Here is a 23,512-nt window from a genome sequence, read left to right as displayed (position 1 = left end):
GGCGCACCCACCTGACCGGCTTGGCAGGCGACTTCGCCCGCGGCCCCCGCCCCCACTCCCCGAGTAACCCACGCCTCAGCGAGACCACCGAAGGCCGGCCTAGGATCTCCAAGCACGCCCCGCCCCCCAGGCTGGGCCACACCGGCAGGGGGCCAGCCCACCCCAAGGGGAAAGGCGGAGCCTGCTCATGCAAAAGTGTTTATTTATTGCTCTCTAATCATCCTCCGGTAGGACCCACTGTAGAAACATGCACAGGAACCTTCTGACCCCCGGCCCCCACCCCAGCCCCAGCAGCGGGAGGGGACCATGGGAGGGGGAGGGAGAAGCGTCCTGGGCCAAAGGGCCAAACCTGAGAGGTGGGGGGGCCTGGGGGAAAGGATGCATAGAGAGGGGGTCAGAGCCTGAGCAGAGGGGCCCCCCTGGGGGTGGGGGGCCAAAGGGAAGCAGAGGATCCCCCCTGCCCTCCGAGGGGGAGAGCAGGCCGAGGCGAAGGTTAGGCTGAAGTCTCCGTCCTGTGCAGCTGTGCTGGGGCATGGAGGGGGTGAGACTCACAAGAGCCAAGGGCCCAACCACCCCCTCCCCACCTCAGTCTGTGGGGCTTGAATCCCCTGGGTACAGGTCTCCCCAACACCTCCCTCCTCCAATCTGTTTAGCCCCGAAGGGGGGAGTTCAGAGGGCGCCCAACGATGGAGGGACAGAAGCCCGAGGGGGCTGGAGGGGGGGGGGGCTAGCGAAGGTCCTCCTCATCCCCCTGGATGGTCTTCTTGATGCGTAGGAGCATGGTGGTGAGCCACTGGTCCAGCCGGGAGATGGAATCGTACTCCTTTACCTGTCGAGGGGGAAGAGCTGTCACTGGTGGTCACTGGCCATCAGTGGCCCGAGGCCCCAGAGGCCTCCTCATGGGAGCTGGCAGACAAGGAGCCCTCCCACCAGGGGACCCACTCACCGACTCCGTGTAGCTGTCCACATTCTGTTCTTCGTGGGCATCCAAGAGTTTCTGTGGAGAGAGGAGGGGAGAGAAATGGAGCTCGGGCCCAGGGGCCCCACCTCCTAGCAACTCCAGGCCCAGCGGGGAAGAGCTAAAACTGAGCCAGCCTGGGGGGCTGGGGTGGGGGTGGGGGGATGCAGGCAGGGAGCAGGCGGTCCCAGACACCTCTAACGGTCCCTCCAGGGTGACTAGACTCGGGGATGAGTGATGAAATGCTGCTATGGAGTATGAGCCCAGAGTCAGCAGCTTCCTAGCTGTGTGACCCTGTCCAAGTCACTGTACCTGTCTGCCTCAGTTTTCTCCTCTGTAAAACAGAGATCATAACAGCACCCCCCTTGTGAGGATCACACACCAGGCACTGCATAAATGTTAGCTATCACTACCACCACTACGTGAGAAGGGTAGTGGGAAGTAATGTAGTGAAGACAGCTGGCCTGGAAGCCAAAAAGACCCGGGTTCAAGTCTGCCCTCCCCTCTCAGGCCTCCGGACAAATCTCTAAGGCTCTCTAGGCCTATCGCTGACTCAGCAGGCAGGGGAGAGGTGCATGTAAGAAGGGTTACCACTAAGAATTCGAGAACCCTTAATGGAGGTGCCTGGGCATGGGCCACGTGATGGGGAGGGGGAGCCCCCGGCACTCACTTTGACTAGCTTGCATTCTCGGGAATCAGAAAAGGCTGGAAACATCTCCTCATATTTCTGTACAGCCAACTGAGCACGGACAGGCACGACAGCGTGGCGGCAGTGGCGGGAGGGGAGGGGAGGGGAGGGAGGGAGACAAGAGAGAAAAAAATCAATGCAAGAAGTGGCTGGCTGCTCCTCGAACAGGGGATCAGGGACCAACCTCGTTACCACGGCGACACAGGCTCTTCCTGTTGCTTGGGTTGTGCTTGCTGGCTCTCTGCCCAGTTCTACCTCCAGGGAGATTATTTCCCGTGTCAAATGGGGTTTCAGAGCAGAGGTGGCTGATGGGGGCAGGGGCTGGATCGGGGAGAGGAAGGGGGTTGCCCCCAGCCACCCTGTCACCTGAAACCCCAGCTCTCCTCCCTGGAAATGGCCAGGATCCTCCCTCTAGAATAAGGCACCGCCTTTGGAAGGCCTCAGACATGCACAAGGACAAGAACCCTCTGGGGTCCCAACATGGAGGCATGAGAGCAGAGGGGTGGAATGTCACGCTGAGGGTGGGCAGGCCCCGACCAGGATCCAAGCATGCCAGTCACCCACAGGCATCCCGAGGGCCACTCACCTTGGCATTCAGCATGTCGATGCAGAAGTGACACAGAGCAGCCTTGAAGAAGTAATCCTTTGCACTGTACTTCAGCAGGGGGCTGTCCATTGCATTCGTTCCCACCTGCAGACAACACGAGGAAGGGGCTTGCTCTGGGCACGTCCCTGGCCCACCACCAAAAGGGCCCCTGTTCCCGTGAGCTCCTGCTAAAAGGCATCTAGGCAATGAGGCGTGGGAGGGAGGAGGGTGCAGAAGGCAGCCCGTCCCTCGGATCACCATGGGGACCCAGATGCCCACCCCACGCAGTGCCTGCTACATGATAGGAAACACTGGGGCCTGGCAAAGGGAAGGAGAAGGGTTGGCAGATTGGGGCACTGAGGGGCAGCTCAGAGATGGCCTGCCCATCCTGCCACAGCCACTGGTGAATATCCCCCACCCCAGGGAGTCTCCATCACCAGACAATCTTTTCTTCCCCTTTGTCCTGGGGAATGTCAAACTTGGGGTGTGTCTCCAGCAACCACTCAGCCCAACTCTGTGTCCACTCATCTGCTACAAGAGCCTTGCCCATGGCCTCTCCTGGGCCCAGTCCAAGGGGTGACCCCCAAGCACATAAGTGATGGGCCCATCGGGAAGGGGAGTAACCAAACAACGCAGGCTGCCTGGAGAGGGGGCGAGTTCTGTCCTCTGCAGACGCTCAACATTAGCCAATGGAAAACCCATGAGCTCCTGAGATGGCTCCTTTTGTGCAGACCCAGACAGGCTTTCGCCTCCCTGACATCTGAATCCCCTGTTCTGGACCAGGGCCCTCCCTCCCCCAGAATATGGGAGGAGACTGGACAACTGCTAAGTGCCCTGTGCCTCTGACGGAGGGGCTGAGAGCCAGCTGGGCTGGGGAAACATGACCTTACTCTCCCTAAGCCACCAGGACCTGACCCAACCCTCCACCCTCCTCCCCAGCCATGCCCCCTGCATCCCCTCAAGGAAAGCAGACCCGGTGAGTGCCGTGTGGGCGTCACATGAGGATAGCAGAGGGGCCAGGGCTGGAGCCACCCACCTGCTCATAGATCTCGATGGCTTTCTGGTATTGCTCCAGCTGAGCGGCGTAGCCAGCCACCTTCAGCAAGCACTTGTTGGCAGAGCTGTGGGGAGAAGGGCACAGTGAGGGCTGGGAGGGAAGCCTGTGAGTCTGGCCATGGGGCATAAGTGCTTAGGAGAGGGACTCACCTGTTGGACTCCTCCCCCTTGTAATAGTCTGCAGACTGCTCATAATGAGCTATTGCCTGTGGGGAGACACATCAGCTGGAGGGATCATTTGGGGGAGAGGGGGGAAGAGGGGAGGGAAGACAGGGGAGCATGGGGGTGGGGGAGCCGGGCCCGCCCCTGCTGACCTTCTCAATGTCCACCAGCTCTGTCTCGTATATCTCAGCGATGGAGATGTGGTGTTTGGCTGCGATCGTGAAGCGGCCCTGAAGGAGACCAGGGGTGAGATGGGGAGCATGGGGGGGGGGGGCAGGCAGGCTGAGGTCAGGCTCTGCAATGCTAGGGCTCTCATCACACTGACAATCCCACGGCCTGCACATCATCTGACTGTGTCTCACTGCCACAGATCCGTCTGACCAGTGGGGAAGGAGAGGCCCAGAGAGCAAGGGGTGCCCAAAGGCAGGCCTACTATGTGCCCTGCACTGTACTAAGCACCTCCCAGATGGTACCTCATCCGATGCTCACACAGCTGGGCCGTGTCTGCGGCTGGATTGGCCCTCGGCTCTGCCCAGACACGAATCCGGCTCTGGCACCGGGCTCCTTCCCCACCCTCATTCTGGGGGACGATTGTTTCCCCTCCCAGTGACAAGGGGCCTGGGTGACGTGAGTGGGTGGCACTGGGCTATCAGAGGGGTACTCGCTCCTGCTTGCTCTCCTCCCGCCTGGCCCAGGAGCCGGTGTACAAGAGGCAGGTGCTTGGTCAGTGTCCTGCAGGGCCACTCCTCCAGGCTGCCCCTCCTGCCCACTCAGAGTCCTGGGGCAGGAGCAGCAGCCCAGGGACTGGGAAGCCCTGCCTTCTAGACACTGATGCAAACCTGCCTGGTTCTGCAGTGGGAGCCCTGAGGCCAGGCACCTCATCTCCGGGCCTCAGTTCCTGACTCTAAAAATGGGGCTGAAAACCACAGGTCAAAGACGGGCCAGACGGTGTCTAATTCTGTGAAATGCCCCCCAAGTGGTTGTCACCTCCTCCCTCTGAGCTCCAAACCTGAGGCTCATCATTAAAGAGGCACAAGCACAGGTACAGGGAAGAACAGAGCCAGGCCTGACCCTCCTGCCCACGAGACTGGTGAGGCTTCATCCTGGGGCTGGGAGGGCCAGACCCAAGGGGGAGCTCGTGGGGGTCTTCTCTTGACCTCTCTTTCCTCCACCCTGGCCATGCCCCAAGTCAGCCAGCTGTGCTCTCTGGCCTGGCCTGGCCATGGCTTCTGTGACTGACTGCTCCTGTGCCCCCTCCCAACAGCCTTTCTGGATAAATTCACTGATATACTGATCACCTAGTGAGTGCAAAGTGCTTGGGGATGGGGGGGAGCAGGAAGAGGACCCCAAATCTTACCATGTCTGTGTAGATCTCAATTGCTCTCATCAAACAGTTAATAGCCTCTGAGGAGAAAAGGGGAGTGGGAGATGAGAATGGAAGGCATTTTGAGCTGCCCCCCCCCCCATGGCCTGCTGATAGACGCTTCGGGGGCTGAAGGAACAAGTGAAGGAGTCAGGCACTGGAAGGAAGGAAATGCACCTGGGCAGCAGAGGACTGAGAGAGCAAGGCCCAGAGGGTTTGCAGTGGGACCCACTCCCTCCACACCTCTCAGCTTTACTACCTTGTCTCAGTAAGACCCTGCCCACCCTGAGCCTGCCATCCCCTGGGCTTCCCCAAGCCTCTTCCCAAACTGTCCCAGCAGTGGGGAGCCCAGGGTGGCATCTGGGGGCAGGGAGCAGGTGCCCCTTATTTTACTCTCTCCCAGGATTTAACATTTTTGGTTGGGCCTTTTTTATTTATTTTTGACAAGTTCTCTGGAGGAGAAAAAGACAAGTGAGTGGGAAGTATTTTCTCATTTTCTAGCACGTAAAGACTTGAGTTCTTGAGGCAGATATTTTTATTTTTATTTTAACATAGCTGTGCACCACCAACTCTCAGGAAGGAGACAGGAGTGGAGGAGGAAGCTGGGGGTGCCAGGATGCCCTAAGTATTCATGACAACAACAACAACAACAGCTCATTTACATAGGACTTTCCTCACAATACCTTGGAAAAGCAGATGACAGGAGACTGTTCCCACTTTTCAGATGAGACAGATGAGGCACAAAAAAGATGAACTCAGGGCACAAACTCGCCCTATAAGCTCTAGTAGTACCTCACGCCCAAGGCAGGTGGTGGAGAGTGTTTTCTGGGGCTGGGGGGACAGGCCCCAATCTCTGGCTCCACCCCCTCCAGACAGCTGACCAAGCCTTGCCCTCTGGGCAGAGGGGGGGGGGAAACTCCTCAGCCACAGCTGGGTGATTTCAAACAGACCAACCAACCTTGAATTATGGTGCAGCGCAGGGGACAAAGGAACACGAATAGACTACCTGCCCTCGGGAAGCATCCAATCCAATGCCAAACATTCTACACAATCAAGGGATAGAATCTAGGTGTGGGAAAATCAGAGCTGGAGAAGGAAAACAAGGGAAAGGTACAGAGACACAATGCAGGGAGGTCATGGGGGAGGGAGAAGAGAAGAGGGGAGTGTCAGGGCATCACCCAACCTGGGTCTCAGAGACTCCCCCCCAGGAGAGGAGGGAGCGTGGGCCCTGCGTCGTGGGCTGGAATCCTCCTCTGCTCCCATCACAAGCCCCTGGTCTGCTGTGACAAGGAAGGAGGGAGAGGGGGCAGCACTGGACACAGCTCTGTGCCAGTGTCTGGAGGATGACATCCCAGGGTGCCTGCCTCTCGCCTCTCCTGGGGCCCCAGCCCCGTCACTGGGCTCCTAGGGCCAGTCGCCCTCGTCAGGACCTTGGGCACTTGGTGCTAGAAGGCTTCCTACCTTGTTCCCCAGGCCCTCATCTTCCCCTCGGGGTCTGGAGGCCCAACATGAACAACAGGAACCCATGTGCCTTGAAGGACAGTGGTCGCTACATGCCTCAGGTGCCAGGACAGACACAAGCAGGCCACCTCGGACCCGTCTCCGCTCCCTGGGGTTCCACGGGCTGGGCTCCGGCAGCTGGCTCCATCATCCCTTGCCATGTGAAGGGGACAAAGTCTTCTTGTGGGGCCCAGGGGCCCGTAAGGCCCTGAATCCCAAGTCAACTGTGGAGCTGCCTGGGAGGCCCTGGACTCCAAGGGAAGCAGCCCTGGAAGGAGGCAGGGTCTCTCTGACCCTTTCCTTTCCTGCAGGCGCTGGCTGAGCCAGCTGCCCACCGGAGCCCTTCCTGCCATTACAACCTGTTTACAGACAGGACTAGCAGCAAAGCAGGCCTCCACTGGCCTGTTCCACCAGACCAGGCTGCCTGTGAACAAGCCTCACGCCGGGCCTGGCCCGAGGAGGGCAGTCCCTGTGCAGGCTGAGCTCCTCAGACACAGCAGCTCCTGCCCCATGAACATCCGTGAGAAATGCCTGCGCGTGAGAGACGGCGGGTCGTGGGGAAGGCCAGCTGGCCTACAAGGCAGCTCTCCCAGCCCGTGGGCTTCAGGAACCTGTGCTCACTTACTGGCCAGGCAGAGTGTGCCTGGCACCAAGAGGAACAACCAAAGGAAGCAATCCCTCCACCCATGAAATCTGAAGTGCCAGGCTCCGGCTGGGGCTGGGGCAGGGATCACAAGAGGCTTGAGGCGAGAAGTGGAGGCCCTGGATCGGGGGAGGAAGAACAGGATTCCACAGATGCACAGGGAGAGGTGGGGGCCAGCACGGGTTGGGAAGAGGCTCAGAAGGGCTTCACGAGCCAATGGGAGAAGTCCGGATCTCCTCTGACATTTGACAGAGAGGCAGGGAACTTCTCAAGGAAAACCCTTTGCTGCCTTGTGGATGGCGGCCGAGAGCTGGGGTCTCGTGCTCGGTGGCTGCCTTGGAGCAGGGAGCACAGGGGAGCGAGGCGGGGTGACGGACCCTGACAAGGGTCTCAGATGACATGGAGGTCACGAGCCTGGAGCCTGCAAGGATGGCGGGACACGAGCAGGCTGGAGGTCTGGGAGAGGGGTGGCTAGGGGCACGAGAGGATGAATTCTGAGTCTGAGACATCTCCAGGACAGCCGGATGTGAAGCTTGGGGGCCAGGAGCCGGCTGTATAATCCCGAGAGTCATCGACACAGAGACAATAACTGACGCCACGGGAGCCGAATGAAGCGACTGGTTATTAAGTGCCCCCACGAACAAAGCCTGTGCTAAGAGCCAGAGACACAGGGAAAGGAGAGGTGGAGCCCGCCCCAAGGAAGGGTCAGTTATGAGACAGCTGGAAAGGTCCATGGTTCTTAGGGGCAGCAGCAAAGTAGATGGTGGCGCCCCTTCCTCAATGTCATTTCCACTGATAAAAGGCTTTGGGCACTGGACATCAGGTACAGCCATTCCCAGGCTCTCGGGCTCAAGTTCCAAGGGAAGCTGGTGCCTGGTATACCCTGCTTCCTCTTTCCCCGTCAGGGGGCACAGCTGCTTCACAGGGCTGGCTTGCCTGCCCTGGGGGGGCAACCGGGAAGTCCCCAAGCAAGATGACAGAGAGACGACAAGAGGGAGTGAGGATCTGAGCAGAGAGAAAACACAATATCAAAGGCTGCAGAGAGAAGGTTGGGAGAAGAGCATCCGATGAGGCAGCCAAGAGGCCCTCAGTACGTCCCTGAGAGAGGAGGGGGTCGGCAGCTAGACTGTGGATGATGGAGGAAGGAGAAGACACACACACTGACGGCTTCACAGGGAGGTCAGGTGCAGGATGACAACTTGGGAGATGGCCTAGGCCCACCAGACCAGGTCAGGGAAAGGGGCATGATGCCAACTGCTTCAAAGAGGAAGAGGAGGGGAGAAGGGCTTTCTTTCGGAGGCTCGAGAAGAGAAGCAAAGCTTGAGGACGGCTTCTGGGAGCCATCATGGGGTATGCGGGGAGGGCCTCCGGTGACACTGGATTACAGACTAGTATACTAGTCCACAGTCACACAGGCAGCATGGGGCCCAGCGGCATGTGCCAGGACAAGAGGCCAGGGGTCAGAAGCTGTAGAGAAACCGTGCAGAGCCCAACTACAGGCTGGAGACTGGTACAGGAACAAGGTTATAGCAAGGGTAATAGCTCAGAGAGATACCAGAGGGAGGGATAGGAGGTGGAAAGGAGAGATGGGATGACAGGATGGTTATGACCACAAGGAGATCTGGGGCCGATGTGCAGTGAAGCCCCAGAACAAGGACTCTTCCCCAGGAATCCATGGACCCCAAGGGGTAAGACATCTCGATTTTCACTGATCTCTAACTTAAATGAAGTTGTGTCTTTCAGTTCTGGACTTCAAAAACAAAAAACAAACACCATGATTCTGAGAAGGGGGCATAGGTTTCACCAGAATGCCAACGAGGCCCAAGAAGCCTGAAAGGCGAAGCTCCCCTGCCCAGGGAGGACTCCAGAGAAGGGAGAGATCCACATCCCAGAGGTTCCAAGGTGGAACTAAGCTGACTGGGCACAGCCGGAGGGCCCAGTGAAAGTACAATGGCAAAGAGTAGACTGAAACAGCCCTGATGGGCAGGGGAGACTGGGAAGGGCAGAGAGGAGGGAGGGAGGAGAGTCTGAAAGGAATCTCACCTGGGCAGAGGGAAGTGAAGGAGCCGGAGATAGAAGATATAAGAAGGAGCTATTAGGGGTCCCTAAAAAAACACTGAGAAGCTACCAACAGACACATGAAAAACGTTCTAAATCACTACCAAGAAGACTCTGAGGAATTGCCTCATGCCCCTCAGATCGGCTGACATGACCCAAAAGAACGATGACAAATGCTGGAGGGAACTTGGGGACACTCCTGCACTCTTCAGGGGGCTGTGAACCGCTCCAGCCATTGTGGACAGCAGTTTGGAACCACGCCAAGGGCTACAGGGCTGGGCATAGCCTTTGACCCAGCAGTACCACTGCTAGGTCTGTATCCCAAAGAGATCAAAGAAAAAGGAAAAGCATCCACATGTACAAAAATATTTCTAGCAGCTCTCTTTGTGGTGGCAAAGAATTGGAAATTAAGGGGATGCCCATCCATTGGGGAATGGCTGAACAAGTTGTGGTGTATGAATGTAATAGAGTATTTCAGAGAAACATGGAAAGATTTCCATGGACTGATGCTGAGTGAAGTGAGCAGAACCACAACATTGTACACAGTAAGTGCAATATTGTTAACAATGACCAACTGTGAAAGATTTAGCTACTCTGATCAATAAAATAATCCAGGACAATTCCAAAGGACCCATGATGAAAAATGCTGTCAACCTCCAGAGAGAAAACTGATGGCCTCTGAATGCCATTTCTTTTTCTAGTTCATTTGACAGATGTGGAAACTGAGGCAAACAGGGTGAATTGACTTACCCAGGGTCATACAGCTAATAAATGGCTAGCCCTGGCGCTCTATCCACTGCACCACCGGGCTGCCCATAATTCCTTGAGGGCAGAGATGATTTCTTTTTTCCACCTTCTATTAGCATCTCCTAGTACAGTGTCTGGTACAAGGTGGGCAATGTGTAACTATGTGACTTTTTCCCACTTTCTTTATTTTTCTTGCTTTTTAAAAAAACACAGCTAATAGAGAGCCGGGGCAGCTAGGTGGTGCAGTGCATAGAAAGCCAGGCCTGGAGCCAGGAAGACTCATCTTCCTGAGTTCAGATCTGACTTCAGACACTTACTAGCTGTGTGACTCTGAGTAAATCACATCACCTTGTTTGCCTCAGTTTCCTCATCTGTAAAAGGAAATGAGGGCAGCTAGGTGGCGCAGTGGATAGAGCACCGATCCTGGATTCAGGAGGACCTGAGTTCAAATCTGAACTCAGACACTTGACACTTACTGGCTGTATGACCCTGAGCAAGTCACTCAACCCTCATTGCCCCACAAAACAAACAAACAAACAACAACAAGGAAATGGCAAATCACTCCAGTATCCCTGCCAAGAAAACCCCAAATGGGGTCACAAAGAGTTGGATGTGACTAACAACAATATGGAAATATATTTTGCATGACTACACATATATAACTGGTATCATGTTGCTTGCTTTCTCGAAGGTGGGGGGAGGTGCCAGAGGGAGGGAGAGAAGTGGGAATTGAAAATTTTTTTAAATGAATGTTTAGGGACAGCTAGGTGGTGTAGAGGATAGAGCACTGACCCTGGATTCAGGAGGACCCGAGTTCAAATCCAGCCTCAGACACTCAACACTTAACTAGCTGTGTGACCCTGGGCAAGTCACTTAACCCCAATTGCCTTAACACCCCCCCACAAAAAAAAGAACTCGATGAAACCAGAGACCAACTGTGCCAGCCTCTGGGGCTGCCTGAGCGGTCAAGGTGGAAAGACAGGAAGCCTTGGGCTTAGGGAGAAACAGGAAGTAGGGAGGAGAGGCTGAGGCCCAGCCAGGTGGGCTAGAGGACAAGGCAGGGTGCTCCTCAACAAATGCCAGTTGCTTTTCCCAGTTGGAATGTTTCTTTCCTTAAGTACCAAGGGGGCAGTCAGGCTTCCCCCGCCTCCTCCTCCTTTTCCTCCCTCTCCTTCTCCTCTCCCCCCTCCTCCTACCAGTTGCCACCATCAGAGCAAGGCTGACAAGTTTCACTACGCTACAATGTGGGAAGCCAGGAAGCGGCCCCCAGACTCTGAGCCACCACATGTGACCAGCAAGGGCGGCCCCAAACAGCCTCCTGCTTCTCCCTCACACCAAAGGCTCCTGCTGCTGCCCCCTCCTGAGAAGCGGCCCCCAAGCATCTCCTGGGCCAGTAGGGAAGGAGTGCCGGAAGCTGTTCGCATCTCAGAGCCCCAGGGGATGGCGAGGCTCCCTCCTGCCTCAGGACTCTTCTGCAGAAGCTTTCATCACAGCCTACAGAGGCCCATTAGGAACCTCCCAGGAAAGCCAACCAAGCCAGAAGGGAGCCCTGACACTGGGTCCCTAGCTCACTGCCTGGCATGCAGGAGGTGCTTAATAAACGCCTCCTGACCCAGCGACTCACCCAACACCCAGAGACTGAGAAGACGAGGTGCCCGGGGGTCCCTCCCTTGTTTTGCCACTGCTGCCCTCCGCTCTCATTGGGTGGGCAAAGCAGCTGTGCCCATGTTCACCAGAGCAGGAGGAAGGTGCCCAGGCTGTGCCAAGGCTGCCAGATTTTCCCAGGCAGATGCATCCACTCCTTTATGCATCATTACTTCACCTGGCTGAGTCTAAGGTGCTGGAAAGGCCATGGAAAAAAGTGGACCGTGCCACGGCCCCTTTGCCCTGAGAAGCCTTTGGGGTTCACTTGAGCCTCCCCAGTGTCCTCTGAGCACTCTGTAGCCCCGGCCCGTCATGAGGGGCTCTTCTATCCTCCCCTGGTCCCTGGGCTTGGACCAGAGGGCAGAGGGAGTCAGGCCCTGCTCCACACAGCTGCTCATGTTGGTTCAGGAAGCACTTGGCTCTTCCTGGGTCAGGCACTACAGAATCGGGGGCATTTGCTACACAGATGACAGCACCAGACAGGCCCAGCCGGCCCGGCCCCCGGCCCTCAGTGCCTGTGGCTTCAGGACATGCTCCATGGCAACCTGAAGGACCTGTTTCTATGATGACGACAAGCAAGAAGGGCATGTTTGCAAGGATGAGTCAGGTTCAAAAAAACAGCGAAAACCAAATTAAAACCCCACCATCACCACGAGAACCTCAGAATTGCCTGTGTTGTTCTAATCATCTGGATAATTAACTCCCTTCTCCATTGTAAGCAGCACTGCCAGCCCGGGAGGAGGCCGCTCTCTGTAAACACGGGGCCTGCCAGCAGCCGGGCGGATGCACAAGCACTGCTGGGAGCCAGACCCACCGAGTCCTGGTGACCAACAGAGACGTGCAGAGCGCCCTGGCTCCAGGCCCAGGCGCTCGACGCCCACACGGTCCTTGCGGCCCGAGGAACTTGGAGAAAATCCCTTCTCCTCTGTGGGCCTCAGTTTCCTGATCTATAACATGAGTCTACAAAGAGAGGCGGACCGGAGGTGGCCACAGCAGAGACGCGACCTTTTACCCTCCAGGTCCTCGCTCTGCCTCCACCCCCTCTCATCTTCCCTGCCTGGCCCCCCCTCTGGCCACAGCAAGGATCCTCTCCCGAGGTTCAGAGCCAGCCTCCAGCACCAACGGCCACTCACCCATGCTCCCCAGACCCAGGGAGGGGTGTGGCCAAATGCAGGAGAGGGTAAAGAGAGTTCTGGAAGAAGGGCTTGGGGCAGGTCCAGATGCACGGTGACCACTTGGGGGCGGGGTGCCCCCAGTGCCCCGGCAAGCAGGCCCCCTGCTCAGACTAGCCCCGCCCTGGGTCCCTCCTGAGTCCCTCGGGCCCCTCACCTTGGGGGTCTGCTTTCTTGAAGGCATTCCCCGCGTCCACAAAACTGGTGGCGGCATCGTGCTTGCTCTGCAGCTGGAGGTGAAGTTGGGCCGCCTGGCAGAACGCGTTTCCGGCAGCTGGAACAAAGCGCGGGACACCGCTGTCACACGAGGGCATCCCAGGGCACTGAAACCTCTCCCTCTCTCCCTCCCACAGCTCCCACTAGCTCCTGCTCATTCCCAGGACCCTGGAGAGGGAAGGAGGGATCATCATGGCCTTCCCACTGACAGTGGAGGGGCAAGCTAGTCGAGGGGAGCTAGCACCTCACGACTCCCGGAGGGGTCACAGCACCGAGCAGAACTGAGTGGAAGGCAGGCAGGCCCCTGCTTCTGGCCAGGGCTGGGCTGCCACAAGCTAGGTGACATCTGATGCTAGCCCGGGACTCTTCACACCCACCATCCCCAACATCTCCGACTGCCACTTCCAAAGGGCCAGAGCCAGAGAGGGGCCCCAAGCAAGAGGGTGCCCAGGAGCCACTGGGCCCTAACAGGCTGCTGGGGGTCCCAGTCACCCTCCGTGATGCCCTCCTGACCCTACCCCCCCCATCTAAGGGTCTGTTCCAAAGGAGAGCACCTCGCAGCTGCTGAGGGCCGACAGTGCCCAAGAGATGAGCCCAGGGCTGACGGGACGAGACCTTCTGGAAAGGGCAGGATTACTGTCCCCACGGGAATCCCCTTCCTCAGCTGCAGCCTGACCCCTGTTCGCTCCCCGTATCTTCTAGGGATCGTGCCCACCCCCAGCTCATTATGGCGAGGGCCAGGGCGGGGGGGCTGGCTCTCGGGCCCCTCCCTCTACGGCCCCACAGTTTCTACTTTCTCAGATGCCTGCCCTGTTCCAAGGACACAGGAGTCGGCTGCCCGACGCTAACCCCCGACAGAACTTTAAACCTGGTTCCATTCCTTCTCCCCACCCAAGCCAGAATCACACGATGTGTGGCTCTGCTTTCTGGCTGGTGAATGTCCATGACCCTCTAGAACCAAGATCCCTCTGCTTCTGGAAGAATCCAGAGACTGAGACAAAGACGCTCTAACTTCCCAGAAAGCATCTTGGACCCCCAGCCGATGGCTGCAGCCTGCCTGGAGGAAGCCCCTGGGGCAGGGATTCCATCTGGGGCAGCTCCAATGGCGTTTTTCTACAAACTGAGTCCAAGGCAGCTTTCTACCATGTCCTCCCATGACTCTTTGTTCTCCCCTGTGGGGGTAGAGAGAAAAAGGCCTAACCCTCCCTCCCATCCATCCATCTCAGCCCCTCCTGTCTCCAGGCCACGCTGGGGCCCCTCTCCTGCTGGAACAAGCGCCAGCTTCCGCTCGGATGTCCCTCCCCAAATGGTGCCCACAATGGGACACCACACATCAGACAGAGGCTGCCCGGGATGGAGGATGGCAGGCCTGGGATGTCCCTTGCTTCAGACACAGGCCTCTGAGGGCCATAACATCTGCAAGTCCCCTCTCCTGCCCCCACTCCCTCCTAACAGCTTGAAATGTTTTAATCACCTACTTATGATGAGTCTCCAGATTAAAGGTACCTCTCTATCCCTGCCCTGTAGGTACCCAACAGCTACAAAGAACCCATCTTGAAAACGGGGACTCTGAGTCAGCTCTCCACCAGGAGGGCAGTTTGGGCTTCTTGTCCCAGCTCAGACACTGGCTGGCAAGAGATGTGGGGCAATGCTGTTCCCCCTCCCAGGACTCCCTGTGGTCCCCTCCAGCTCTGAGATCCTACGCCATGCTGGAAGGGGCCCGAAAGACTCCATCAGCCTTAAACTCTGGGGCTGGAGGAGGATTCTGGGAGAGAAGCCCAGTAAGCCCCGAGCCCCAAAGCAGCAAACGGGACAATACAAACCGCTCCAGCTCTTGGCCATCTTGAACATATTTGCAGCTCTTGAGTAGATCTCGCATGCTTCCTCAATTTTGGATGAGCCTCTGAGGGAGGAGAAAGAACAATCAACATTAAGTAGTCCTCTGAGTAAAAGTGGCCGGAGAGCAGCGTTCTGTGAAGGTACATGAGCGCCCCCCCACCCCACCCCTTGCCCCAGATGCAGGAGGCCTTCGCTCCTCTCCTTAATGGGGCGTCCCTCCTTGAGCCTGGGAAGGGCCCTAGATTCCGATGGGCGGAGTCATGCCACACTGGACATACCACGGGCCTAGTCACCAAATGCTGGAGGCACTGCCCCAAAGATGAAGGGGGCAAGGGAGTGTCTGACACAGAACTGACCATCAGTAGGTGCTGGGTGATCTGAGCTGGGAAAGCCTGCCCTCTGCTTGCCCTCTGACCTCTTTCTTGGCTTCTTCTCAGCCCCTCCCACCCAGCACAGGGCATTATCTAGCACCACAGGTGAGCTCACGCCCCACATCACATGGCTCAGGTGAGCATCGGTCAGTCTAGAACCCATGCATTCAGCATAAAGCCTTGCACGCAGTAGGTACTCAGGTCTCATTTCTGCAATGAGCCGAGGAGGCCAGAAATCACCCCCCAGAATGCCAGACACAGTGCCCAGGATGCAGCTAGTGCTCAGGAAATGTTTGCCGAACGCCTAATGAAATGTGTTCTCCAAGCGGAGCTGCCGGGGCAGCACCTGCTTTCCTTCTAGAACACGGTTCTTGCCGGGCCCTGAAAGGAGGCCAGCCCACACGGCTTCAGGGCCAGGACACAAGAGCACAGGTTGGGGGGAGGGGGGAATGCAGCTGCTCCAGGCCCTCCCTCTGTGGAAAGGGAACCAGACGGCTGAGCTGAGGAGTTACATCCTTCAATCACCTCGAGGAGAGTGGAGAAAACGGCTGCAGGTTAAACACCAAACCCAAAGCTTCCTGGAAGCACCAGCCCAGCTGCCCAGAGGGATGAGAGGGATTCAGAAGAGACCCCCGCAAAGCCTCCCCCAGGGACTCAGCCCCGCCCAGCCCCTGCTCCCTCTCACGGGGTTACTTCTTCCTTTGTGGGAAGGTCTGTGTGGCAGAGCATGAAGAACGCTCCAGGCATCCTGGCAGTGGCTCCAGACCTGGGCCCCGGCCCTTCCTGGCATCAGTTTCCTCATGTGTAAAATGGGGAATACAAAACTCGCACCCCCAAAGTCCAGGCCCTACGCGGACCTTATTATTCACCACACTTCCCTCAGTCACAGGCCCTGTGCCCGCCCATTCTGGCTTTTCCAATAAAAGAACCTGGATATTCTCAGATGTTCATATAATCTTTCTTTCATGGCTAAACAAGACACATCTGCATTCAAAAGCAACTCCCACAGGCTTCTATTACTTTTTTTTTTTTTTTGCAGGGCAATGAGGGTTAAGTGACTTGCCCAGGGTCACACAGCTAGTGTCAAGTGTCTGAGGCTGGATTTGAACTCAGGTCCTCCCAAATCCAAGGCCAGTGCTTTATCCACTGCGACACCTAGCTGCCCCGCTCCTATTACATTTTAAGAGAATCCACTAACTCTCAGATTTGAAAATAGATTGGGGGGAGGGGCCACAGCCGGCCAGTTCTTCCAAAACTCGTGCCCGCCTTCACCCGGGGCCTCTGAGTACCCTGAATATGCCAAGGACAGAGTCAGACTGAGAAAAGAGCAGGTGGGACAGAGGGCTGGATCCAGAGTCAGAGGAGGTGGACAACTCCCCCCTTAGTGTGAACTGGGCCTCGGTTGTCCAACGGGGAGCCCAACTAAAGGGCCTGTAGCTCCTCCCAGTGCCAGCGACCCCCGAGGTCTCCGTTCTGCCCAATCCATCACTTTCGGGCTATTACAAGCCCCAGTTTGCTCCTAGGTCCCTGCTTGTAAGCCCATGAGTCACAAGTCCTGTGGGCCCCCAGAAGGCTGTGAGCATGCTCAGATGCAAAGGGGTCAGGGCAGAGAGAATCACCTCTTCCTGTGGTGCTCAAGGCTTTGAACTGGATCACAACTGAGGACCTTCTACGAGTCTAGAATATCATGATTCTAAAGGAGCAAGGACTCGGGTCTCTGCCACCCGCTGCTCCCTCACCTCAGCCCATCCATAGTGCAGCTTGGGGTACAACATAAAATACCCCAACTCCATGGGCCCAGGCCTAGCCAGGCCTCCTCCTCTTCTCAGCCTCCTCCCTGTTAGATGATTTCCCCAGTCCCTTCTGGCTCTCGATCAGCCCACTCAGTGGCTAACTGAGACCCAGGAGAAGAAGGGGTCTCATACAGAGCACCCCCAGCATGGGCCGGGGGCTTCTCCTTTCTCCTGCTCTCGCTCATAACTAGGCACCTCGTTGACACAGAGCTCTTTAGAAAGCTGGAAGGGCCTATGGGGCCTTTCTTGAGACAGAAGGCAGAAACAGATGCTGCCTGTAGAGATAAAGGCATCCCTCTGCCCAAGGTCCCACCACACAGTGGCAGGGCCACGAGGTGGACCCAGGCCTTGTGACACCAAAGCTCCCACTACTTCCCAGGGTCTGGTAGGTGGCAGTGAGCAGGAGGAATTCTTATGTGTGACAGCTGTCTCCCCACAACATCCTACATCCAAAGGTGGGCCCATTCAAAGCACTTGTCTCTCTCTCAATAAACTACTTCAGCCAATGAAGGTGGGGACCTGTCCCATCAGACTGGGCCAGGCCAGCTACGGTGGATTCTCCTCTCACAGATAGGAAACAGAAACCCAAACAGCTGTGGTCAGAGGGCTCCATGTCCTACCTCCACTTGCGACACCTCCACAGGCACCTGACTGCCTTTGGAAACAGTGACGAAAAGGGGAGAGGAGCAGAAAGCCAGCCACTGAGGCCCCCCCTTGTCTCACGCTCATGCGCCTCAGCCCCAGGGCTGCTCACAGACCAGAATAGAGCAAACGGGCCGGGCCAGCCGAGCGCTGGGGTGTCTATAATTATACGCTCTGTGTCTCTATGGCCAACGGGAAGGGATCTTCTCAGGTCTCCCTGGCACAGGCACCAGCTGCTGGTGCCTGCCAGATGGAAGAGTTAAGCCTGCCAGAGAAGCAACAGACGCTTCGCAGGGATGAGCGCCAGCTGAGGCCGCGGCAGAAGGAATCGACATCCATAACTGGGGAGGCTGTGAACTGCACTGGGCTCCAGGCCTCCCTTTCCCGCATCAGACTGAGAGCTTCTTGAGGGCAGGCACTGTCTTTTGCCTCTTATTGCACTTGGCATGGTGCCTGGCACACAGTGGGCACGTCATAAACGCTATCGAATGACTGGCTATGAAATGAGGACGTTAATAGCACCGAGCTCCCAGCTCCGCTGTGAGGAGCAGACAAGATCTTCTGTGGAAGGCACACCGCACAGTGCCCAGGACACAGCAGGCGCTACAAAAACGCTAATGCCCCCACTCCTTGGCCACACGTGATCAGACCACAGAGAGAAGATGAAGCCACTGTGAGAATCAAATGGGAGACAAGGACTAAAGGAGAACCAAAGGCTGGCTATGGGTAAGAGAGGACCGAGCCTGGGGCCCCTGAGAGCGGCACTGACAACCCAAGCAGCCCTCTCATAGATGACTCAGCCACAGCGTGGAGCTGAGGGCCACGGAGCCCTCTCCCTGATTCTCCAGGAGCCAGGGCTGGACCCACCCACAGGAGCAAAGCTAGAGGAGGCTCTGATAGGGCAGCCAGGCCAGCTCCAACCACCACTGAAAGTGATGACCCTCCCCTCAGGACCGTCGACTAGGGAGCGAAAAAGTTTCCGCCGGGCTGTTCTGAGAGCTAAAGCATCCAACAAGTGATCAGACCGCCCCACAGCAGAAGGGGAGAGGAAAGCCTCGTCCTCTTCTCCAAGACCTTCCTGGGATTTCTCAGTCACCTGTTTCTGTAACGGAAGGATGCTGGCAAACACCGCTCTGTGTCCAATCTCCTCGACTCAGCCAATCACAGGGCCCTGTGGAGCTGGAGAGGCCCAGAGGACAGGCCTCCAAGGCTGACCTCCTCACATCGGGACAAGTGAAGGCCCAGGACAATGCAGCTCCACCTACTTCCTACAAGCTGGGGATCAGCTGGACCACTGGAAAAACCAGAAACCCTGCATCATCTCAGAAATATTCCCTGCTATACGCGTAAACTGGCCATCCTGGGCCAAGCAAGAAATTCCACCTTTTAGATGATGAATTTAGGTATCTAATAGAAACTGAATGAATCACCAGAGAAGATGCAAGTCATCTTCTGGGAAAATACAGCAGGAGAATTCATTCTATGTACAAGGAAGAAACTCTGGGTCCTATGTCTTCAGGTTTTGACACCAAAGGAAGTTAGGAAGCTAAAGGAAGGGCCATCTTTCTCCACTGCTCAGCTGGGAAGGAGGCAATGCTGGGTCTGTTTGAAAGAAAATCCAACACAGGCCGACACAACCAAAATGGAGCTCCTTTCCTTAACTGGCTTCCCCAAAGCACATCAAATAGGGTCCGTTTCCAACCACTGCTGTGCCAAATGTACCCAATGAAGCTCTTGGCTCTCTAGTCTTCACATCCATTTTAATTTTCTGTGGCCAACTGGAAACAGAGGTCGGTGAAGAAGAGCTGGAGAAGAGGAAGCCCTGACAGCAAAGGCACCACATAGGGGTGTCTGTGGGGGTGCACAGGGCCCCAGTCAGGCCCTCTGGAGAGATGCCCTCCAGGGAAGAGAAGGCCTAGCCCTTCCCCACCAAACAACTTCCTGCTGCTGCAGGAAAGGGGACCAAGAAATGGCTCTTGAAGGTCTATTTGTGTCACGTCGCCATTTGCTACATCTGAAGTCCAGAAAAGAGAAAAGGGAAAGCGCGCAGCCTGATTTCCAGAGCTTCTGAATCTGCACAAACACACCGTGGGGCTGGGCCCGTGGTCAGCTGGAACATTCCCCAGGCGAGGGCCACAGGGTGAGAAATGGTGATCTATAATCAATATCCTGGGGAGGTTCAGTGCTCCCCTCTTCTTTCAAAGTCCTGACTCCCCTCTCCAAGGTCTAGTTCTCCTGGAAAAGAAGATTCTATTGAATGCCTCCACCTGGATCAGGCCCAATCCAGGCTCACAAGGAATCCTGGGTGGAGACAGAGACTTTAATCTAGATAGCCAAAGGCTTCCCCTCCCATCCAGGGGGGAGGTCACTTGGGAGCTCCCCCCTGAAGAGGAGGACATTCTTCGAGTTGATAGCCCAAGGCTGGAGAGGGTCAATCCTTGGCCCCATTGACCACCTACTGCTTCAAGGTTACATAAGTTCTGTGCCACCATGAAAAACGACCAATGACCAATAACCTGCTGCTATTATTAAGAAAATGACTAAATTACCCAGAAACCATGTCTCTCATCATTGTAATTGTCGCAGGAGGCCAAGTTCCCTCAGGCCATCTCCCCACTCCCTCAGTCCCAAAGGGCCCAAGAGAGCTAGTGGGGGCCTGCCTTCCAACCCAGGCCTCCCAGAAAGAATGCCAAGGCCTCCAGAATGAATCAGAAAGAAGTCTCTGATTTGTTTGGGTTGGCCTCAGAAGTCAGAACAAGGAACAATAAGCAGAAATTGAGGAGAGGCTCAATATAGTGAAAACCTCACCCACAACTTGGATTGTTCCAAAATAGAAAGCACAGCTTCAAAAAAGCAGGACTTTCCCGTGCAGGGAGAACCATATGTGCATGATACTGTGGAGGGCGTCCTTTTCAAGTAGGGGTAAGCCTCCATGGCCCTTCCAAGTCAGATTCTGTGACGAACCTAAGAGTCACATCGATTACAAAGAACTCTGATTGATTCCCTGTTTCTTGGCCGACATCCGGCATATCTAACACTCACAACCGTCCAAAAATGGAACGGGATGCCTTGTAAATCGACATTCATCTTGCTTCTCCTAATTCCTCCAGTACTGAGTCACAAAATAAGAGAGCTTCGCTTATGGGTCATCTAGTCCAAAACTGTGACTGAGTGGAGGCCCAAGCCTCTCAGAGAAGTCCCAGAAATCCAGAATTGCTGGACTGAATCAGACACTGCCCCTTGTCTGGGTAGTCCTGGCTATGATCTGAAGTCCTCACAATCTACTGGTGTCTCCCTCACCCCAGTACAGCCTGGCACAAGCCGGGCTGACCACAGGACAGGCACTGAACTGAGATCTCACACCATATCTCAGGCTACAAGGGCCCAACACAAGAAATCCTCCCAGGCACTGTCCCAAGGTGTTCCTCCCCCAAAGTTAAACTTGAACTTCTTCTCTTGGGAATTAGAAGGAAAACAAACCCTATCCATGTGCAGGGAATGGGCAGGTCCGGACACCAAACTGTCAACACTCACTTCCCAGCTCCTCTCTCAAATTCTCCAAAGCCCAAGTACCTGAATATTCTCTTCCCAACAACCCCTCCCCACTTTTTCTTCTGGATCTAGTGCCCCCATTCCAGGGTCTTCCAATACCACAGGCCTTCCCAAAACAACTTCCATACTTCCTATCCCCTCTTCCTCAGTCTTCTCAGTCTCCCTTCTTGGTGCCCCTCATCAAGCCATTGCCCTCGGCCCCCCTCTCTAGACCAGGCTTCTTAAACTTGTTCTGCTGGAGACCCCTTTTCACTGAAGAAAGTTTTACTTAGCCTGAAGTATAAAGTATATGTAACCTTTTACTGCTACAAAATTTTTAGTGACCCCCACATTCAGTTACATGGCTCCATATGGGATGACAACCCACAGTTTAAGAAGCTAGCCTATTCCTTCTTCCAAATCAAGTCAACAAAAGTTTATTAAGAACATTTGTGCTGGAAGTTCCTTGAATTGCAAAAAAAAAGAAAAAAAGGACACATTTCTTGCCTTCAAGAAACCCCTAAGGGAGGCAGGAGAACTGGAAAGAAATAAAAGACACTTACAAATAAATAATTGTGCTACTACTTCCCCTCCTCTTTCCTACATGCCCCACACCCCCTCCCCTCTCTCCTTACTCCCCCCATCCCTACACTTCCTTGGTTTTTACTTCTCCTCGTACTCTTTGCCAGTCCACCTGGTACCCCAACCCCCCCTCCCTGCCTTCTTTAGTCCAACATTGATTCCCCTCCTTACCCCCCCCCCCGGCAAGGTATCAAACATTTGCTGCTAGAAGGAACCTCGGAGAGTACCCCATACAATCCTCGCTTTACAAGTGAGGAAACTGAGGCCCACAGAAGTGACATGGCCTGGCTAACTGGCACAGGGAACATCTGGCCCTTTCCCCAACAGCACAGCGCTCGGCCGGCTTCGTCGTGCGCCCTCGGCCCTGCGAGGACGTCCCTTCTCCCCCGGGGCAGCTCTTAGCCAGTGAGTGGCCCGTAGTGAGGCCCAGCAAGGAGCTGACCCTCGCGCCCGGGCCCCCCTCATCTCCCCGTCCCTTCTCCGACTGACTCCCCCCTCCGTTCTCGCCCCCGCCCCTCCTCTAGGCGGCCTCCCCCCCGTCGCGCCCCCGCCCCTCCCCGGCACCCCGCCCGGCCGCTCTCACCCGAAGAGGCCGGAGAAGAAGGACTGCGAGTTCTTGACCTTGCGCTCTGCCTCGGCCAACAGCGCCTGTGCCTCCGCCTCCTTGCCGGAGTTGTCCATGGCGGGGAGACGACTCGAGTCTCCGGGGCAGCCCGGCCTCGGAAGAACAGAGGAGGGAAGAGCCGGGAAGCCACAACAGAGGAGGGCTCGGACGACGGACGACGACAGAGGACGGAGGTGGACGAGAGGACACGTGACCTGCATCGGCCAATCACCGGCCTCTCGAGACCGTGGGCCCCGCCCCCACTGCACACACCCTTCCTTGCCTTCAGCCCCGTGTCGCCGCGTGACCCATATTCACCAATCGCCGTCAGCCATCATCCCTCCCGACCCGCCTCCTGCCGTTCTTGCAACACATGACTCAAGACACCTTGCATCAGGTGACAGCTTCCAAAATTTTACCCCTCCCATCCCGATACCCCGCCTCCCTCCCGCCCCTTTGCCCCGGATGTTGTGGTTACCAGAAGAAAAGGGGTGGGAAGGACCTTCCCGTGAGCAGAATGGGAGGTGCCTTTGATACGGCTTGTGGAGATGGGCCGAAGATTCAATGGAATGCGCGTGCGCGTGCGCGGCCGCTGGAATGCCACGCAAAGGCTCACGTTCAGTCGGCTTGGCCCGTTTTTCCGAACTCTTCGCCCCCTGTTGACCAAACCGGGGACTAAAGAATGGACTAGGTCCGGGCGGGCCGCAGGGCGCATGCGGAGGGCTGACAGCTGTTTTCTGGAAGAGACCAGCCAGGGTGGACTTGCCTTTACCACGTGACCCCATCTGGACCGGGCCGAGAGCGGGGCTCAGCTTGGGGGGTACTGGGGGCAAAGGACGCCAGCGCAAAACCGGGGGAGCGGGGGTGTCCGAGCTGGGCCGTGGTCCCGCCCTCCGCTCAGGCCCCTGAGAGGCAGGGCCAGGTGGCCCAGGGAGCCTCGCTCTGTGGAGCCCCCCCCCCCCCAGAACGCCGCCAAAAGGGCATCCAAAGACCCTTCCTCCCCTGCCCCGCCCCCGCCCCTCCCCATGGCCAACTTCTCTCCCAGGGTGCGTGTTGGCGTGGGCTCTTCCCCGTCCGTTTGCACCGAGGTTGGGAGCGATTGCTTTCTTGGCAGCCCCCCACCCCGGGCCGGACCCTGGGCTCCCGAGACAGACCCAGGGGCAGCGGAGAACCTTCCTCACGTGAGAGAGGGGCGCCGTCCGGTGGGGAACTCGGGGCTCCCCTGCGAGCTCTCGAGGTTCCGCTCCTCGATCTTCCCATGGCCGCTCACTGCCCTCTATCTCTTCTGTCCTTTGTGGCCAAACTCCCTGAGAAGGCGTCCACAACAGAGGCCCCCCACTCTCTCCTCTCACCCTCC

The 23,512-nt window shown here is 56.7% G+C and overlaps 1 protein-coding gene across 1 annotated transcript; it reads right to left on the bottom strand.

Moving 5' to 3' along the window:
• Nucleotides 1–185: 185 nt before the first annotated feature.
• On the bottom strand, nt 186–22,441 carry NAPA (NSF attachment protein alpha). Its single transcript, XM_043995245.1, has 11 exons — nt 22,135–22,441; nt 14,617–14,696; nt 12,735–12,851; nt 4,808–4,854; nt 3,603–3,680; nt 3,439–3,494; nt 3,269–3,353; nt 2,233–2,337; nt 1,629–1,697; nt 947–997; nt 186–829 (listed from the first exon to the last, which is right to left on the bottom strand). The coding sequence occupies exons 1-11, from the start codon at nt 22,374–22,376 to the stop codon at nt 728–730; spliced, it is 1,032 nt and encodes a 343-aa protein (XP_043851180.1). The 5' UTR covers nt 22,377–22,441; the 3' UTR covers nt 186–727.
• Between the last annotated feature and the right edge of the window lie 1,071 nt (nt 22,442–23,512).

This window comes from Dromiciops gliroides, chromosome 3 (genome assembly GCF_019393635.1).
Source record: "Dromiciops gliroides isolate mDroGli1 chromosome 3, mDroGli1.pri, whole genome shotgun sequence".
Classification (NCBI taxonomy): Eukaryota; Metazoa; Chordata; class Mammalia; order Microbiotheria; family Microbiotheriidae; genus Dromiciops; species Dromiciops gliroides.
The sequence above is the reverse complement of the archived record's forward strand: the minus strand, read 5'-3'. Positions and strand labels throughout refer to the sequence as shown.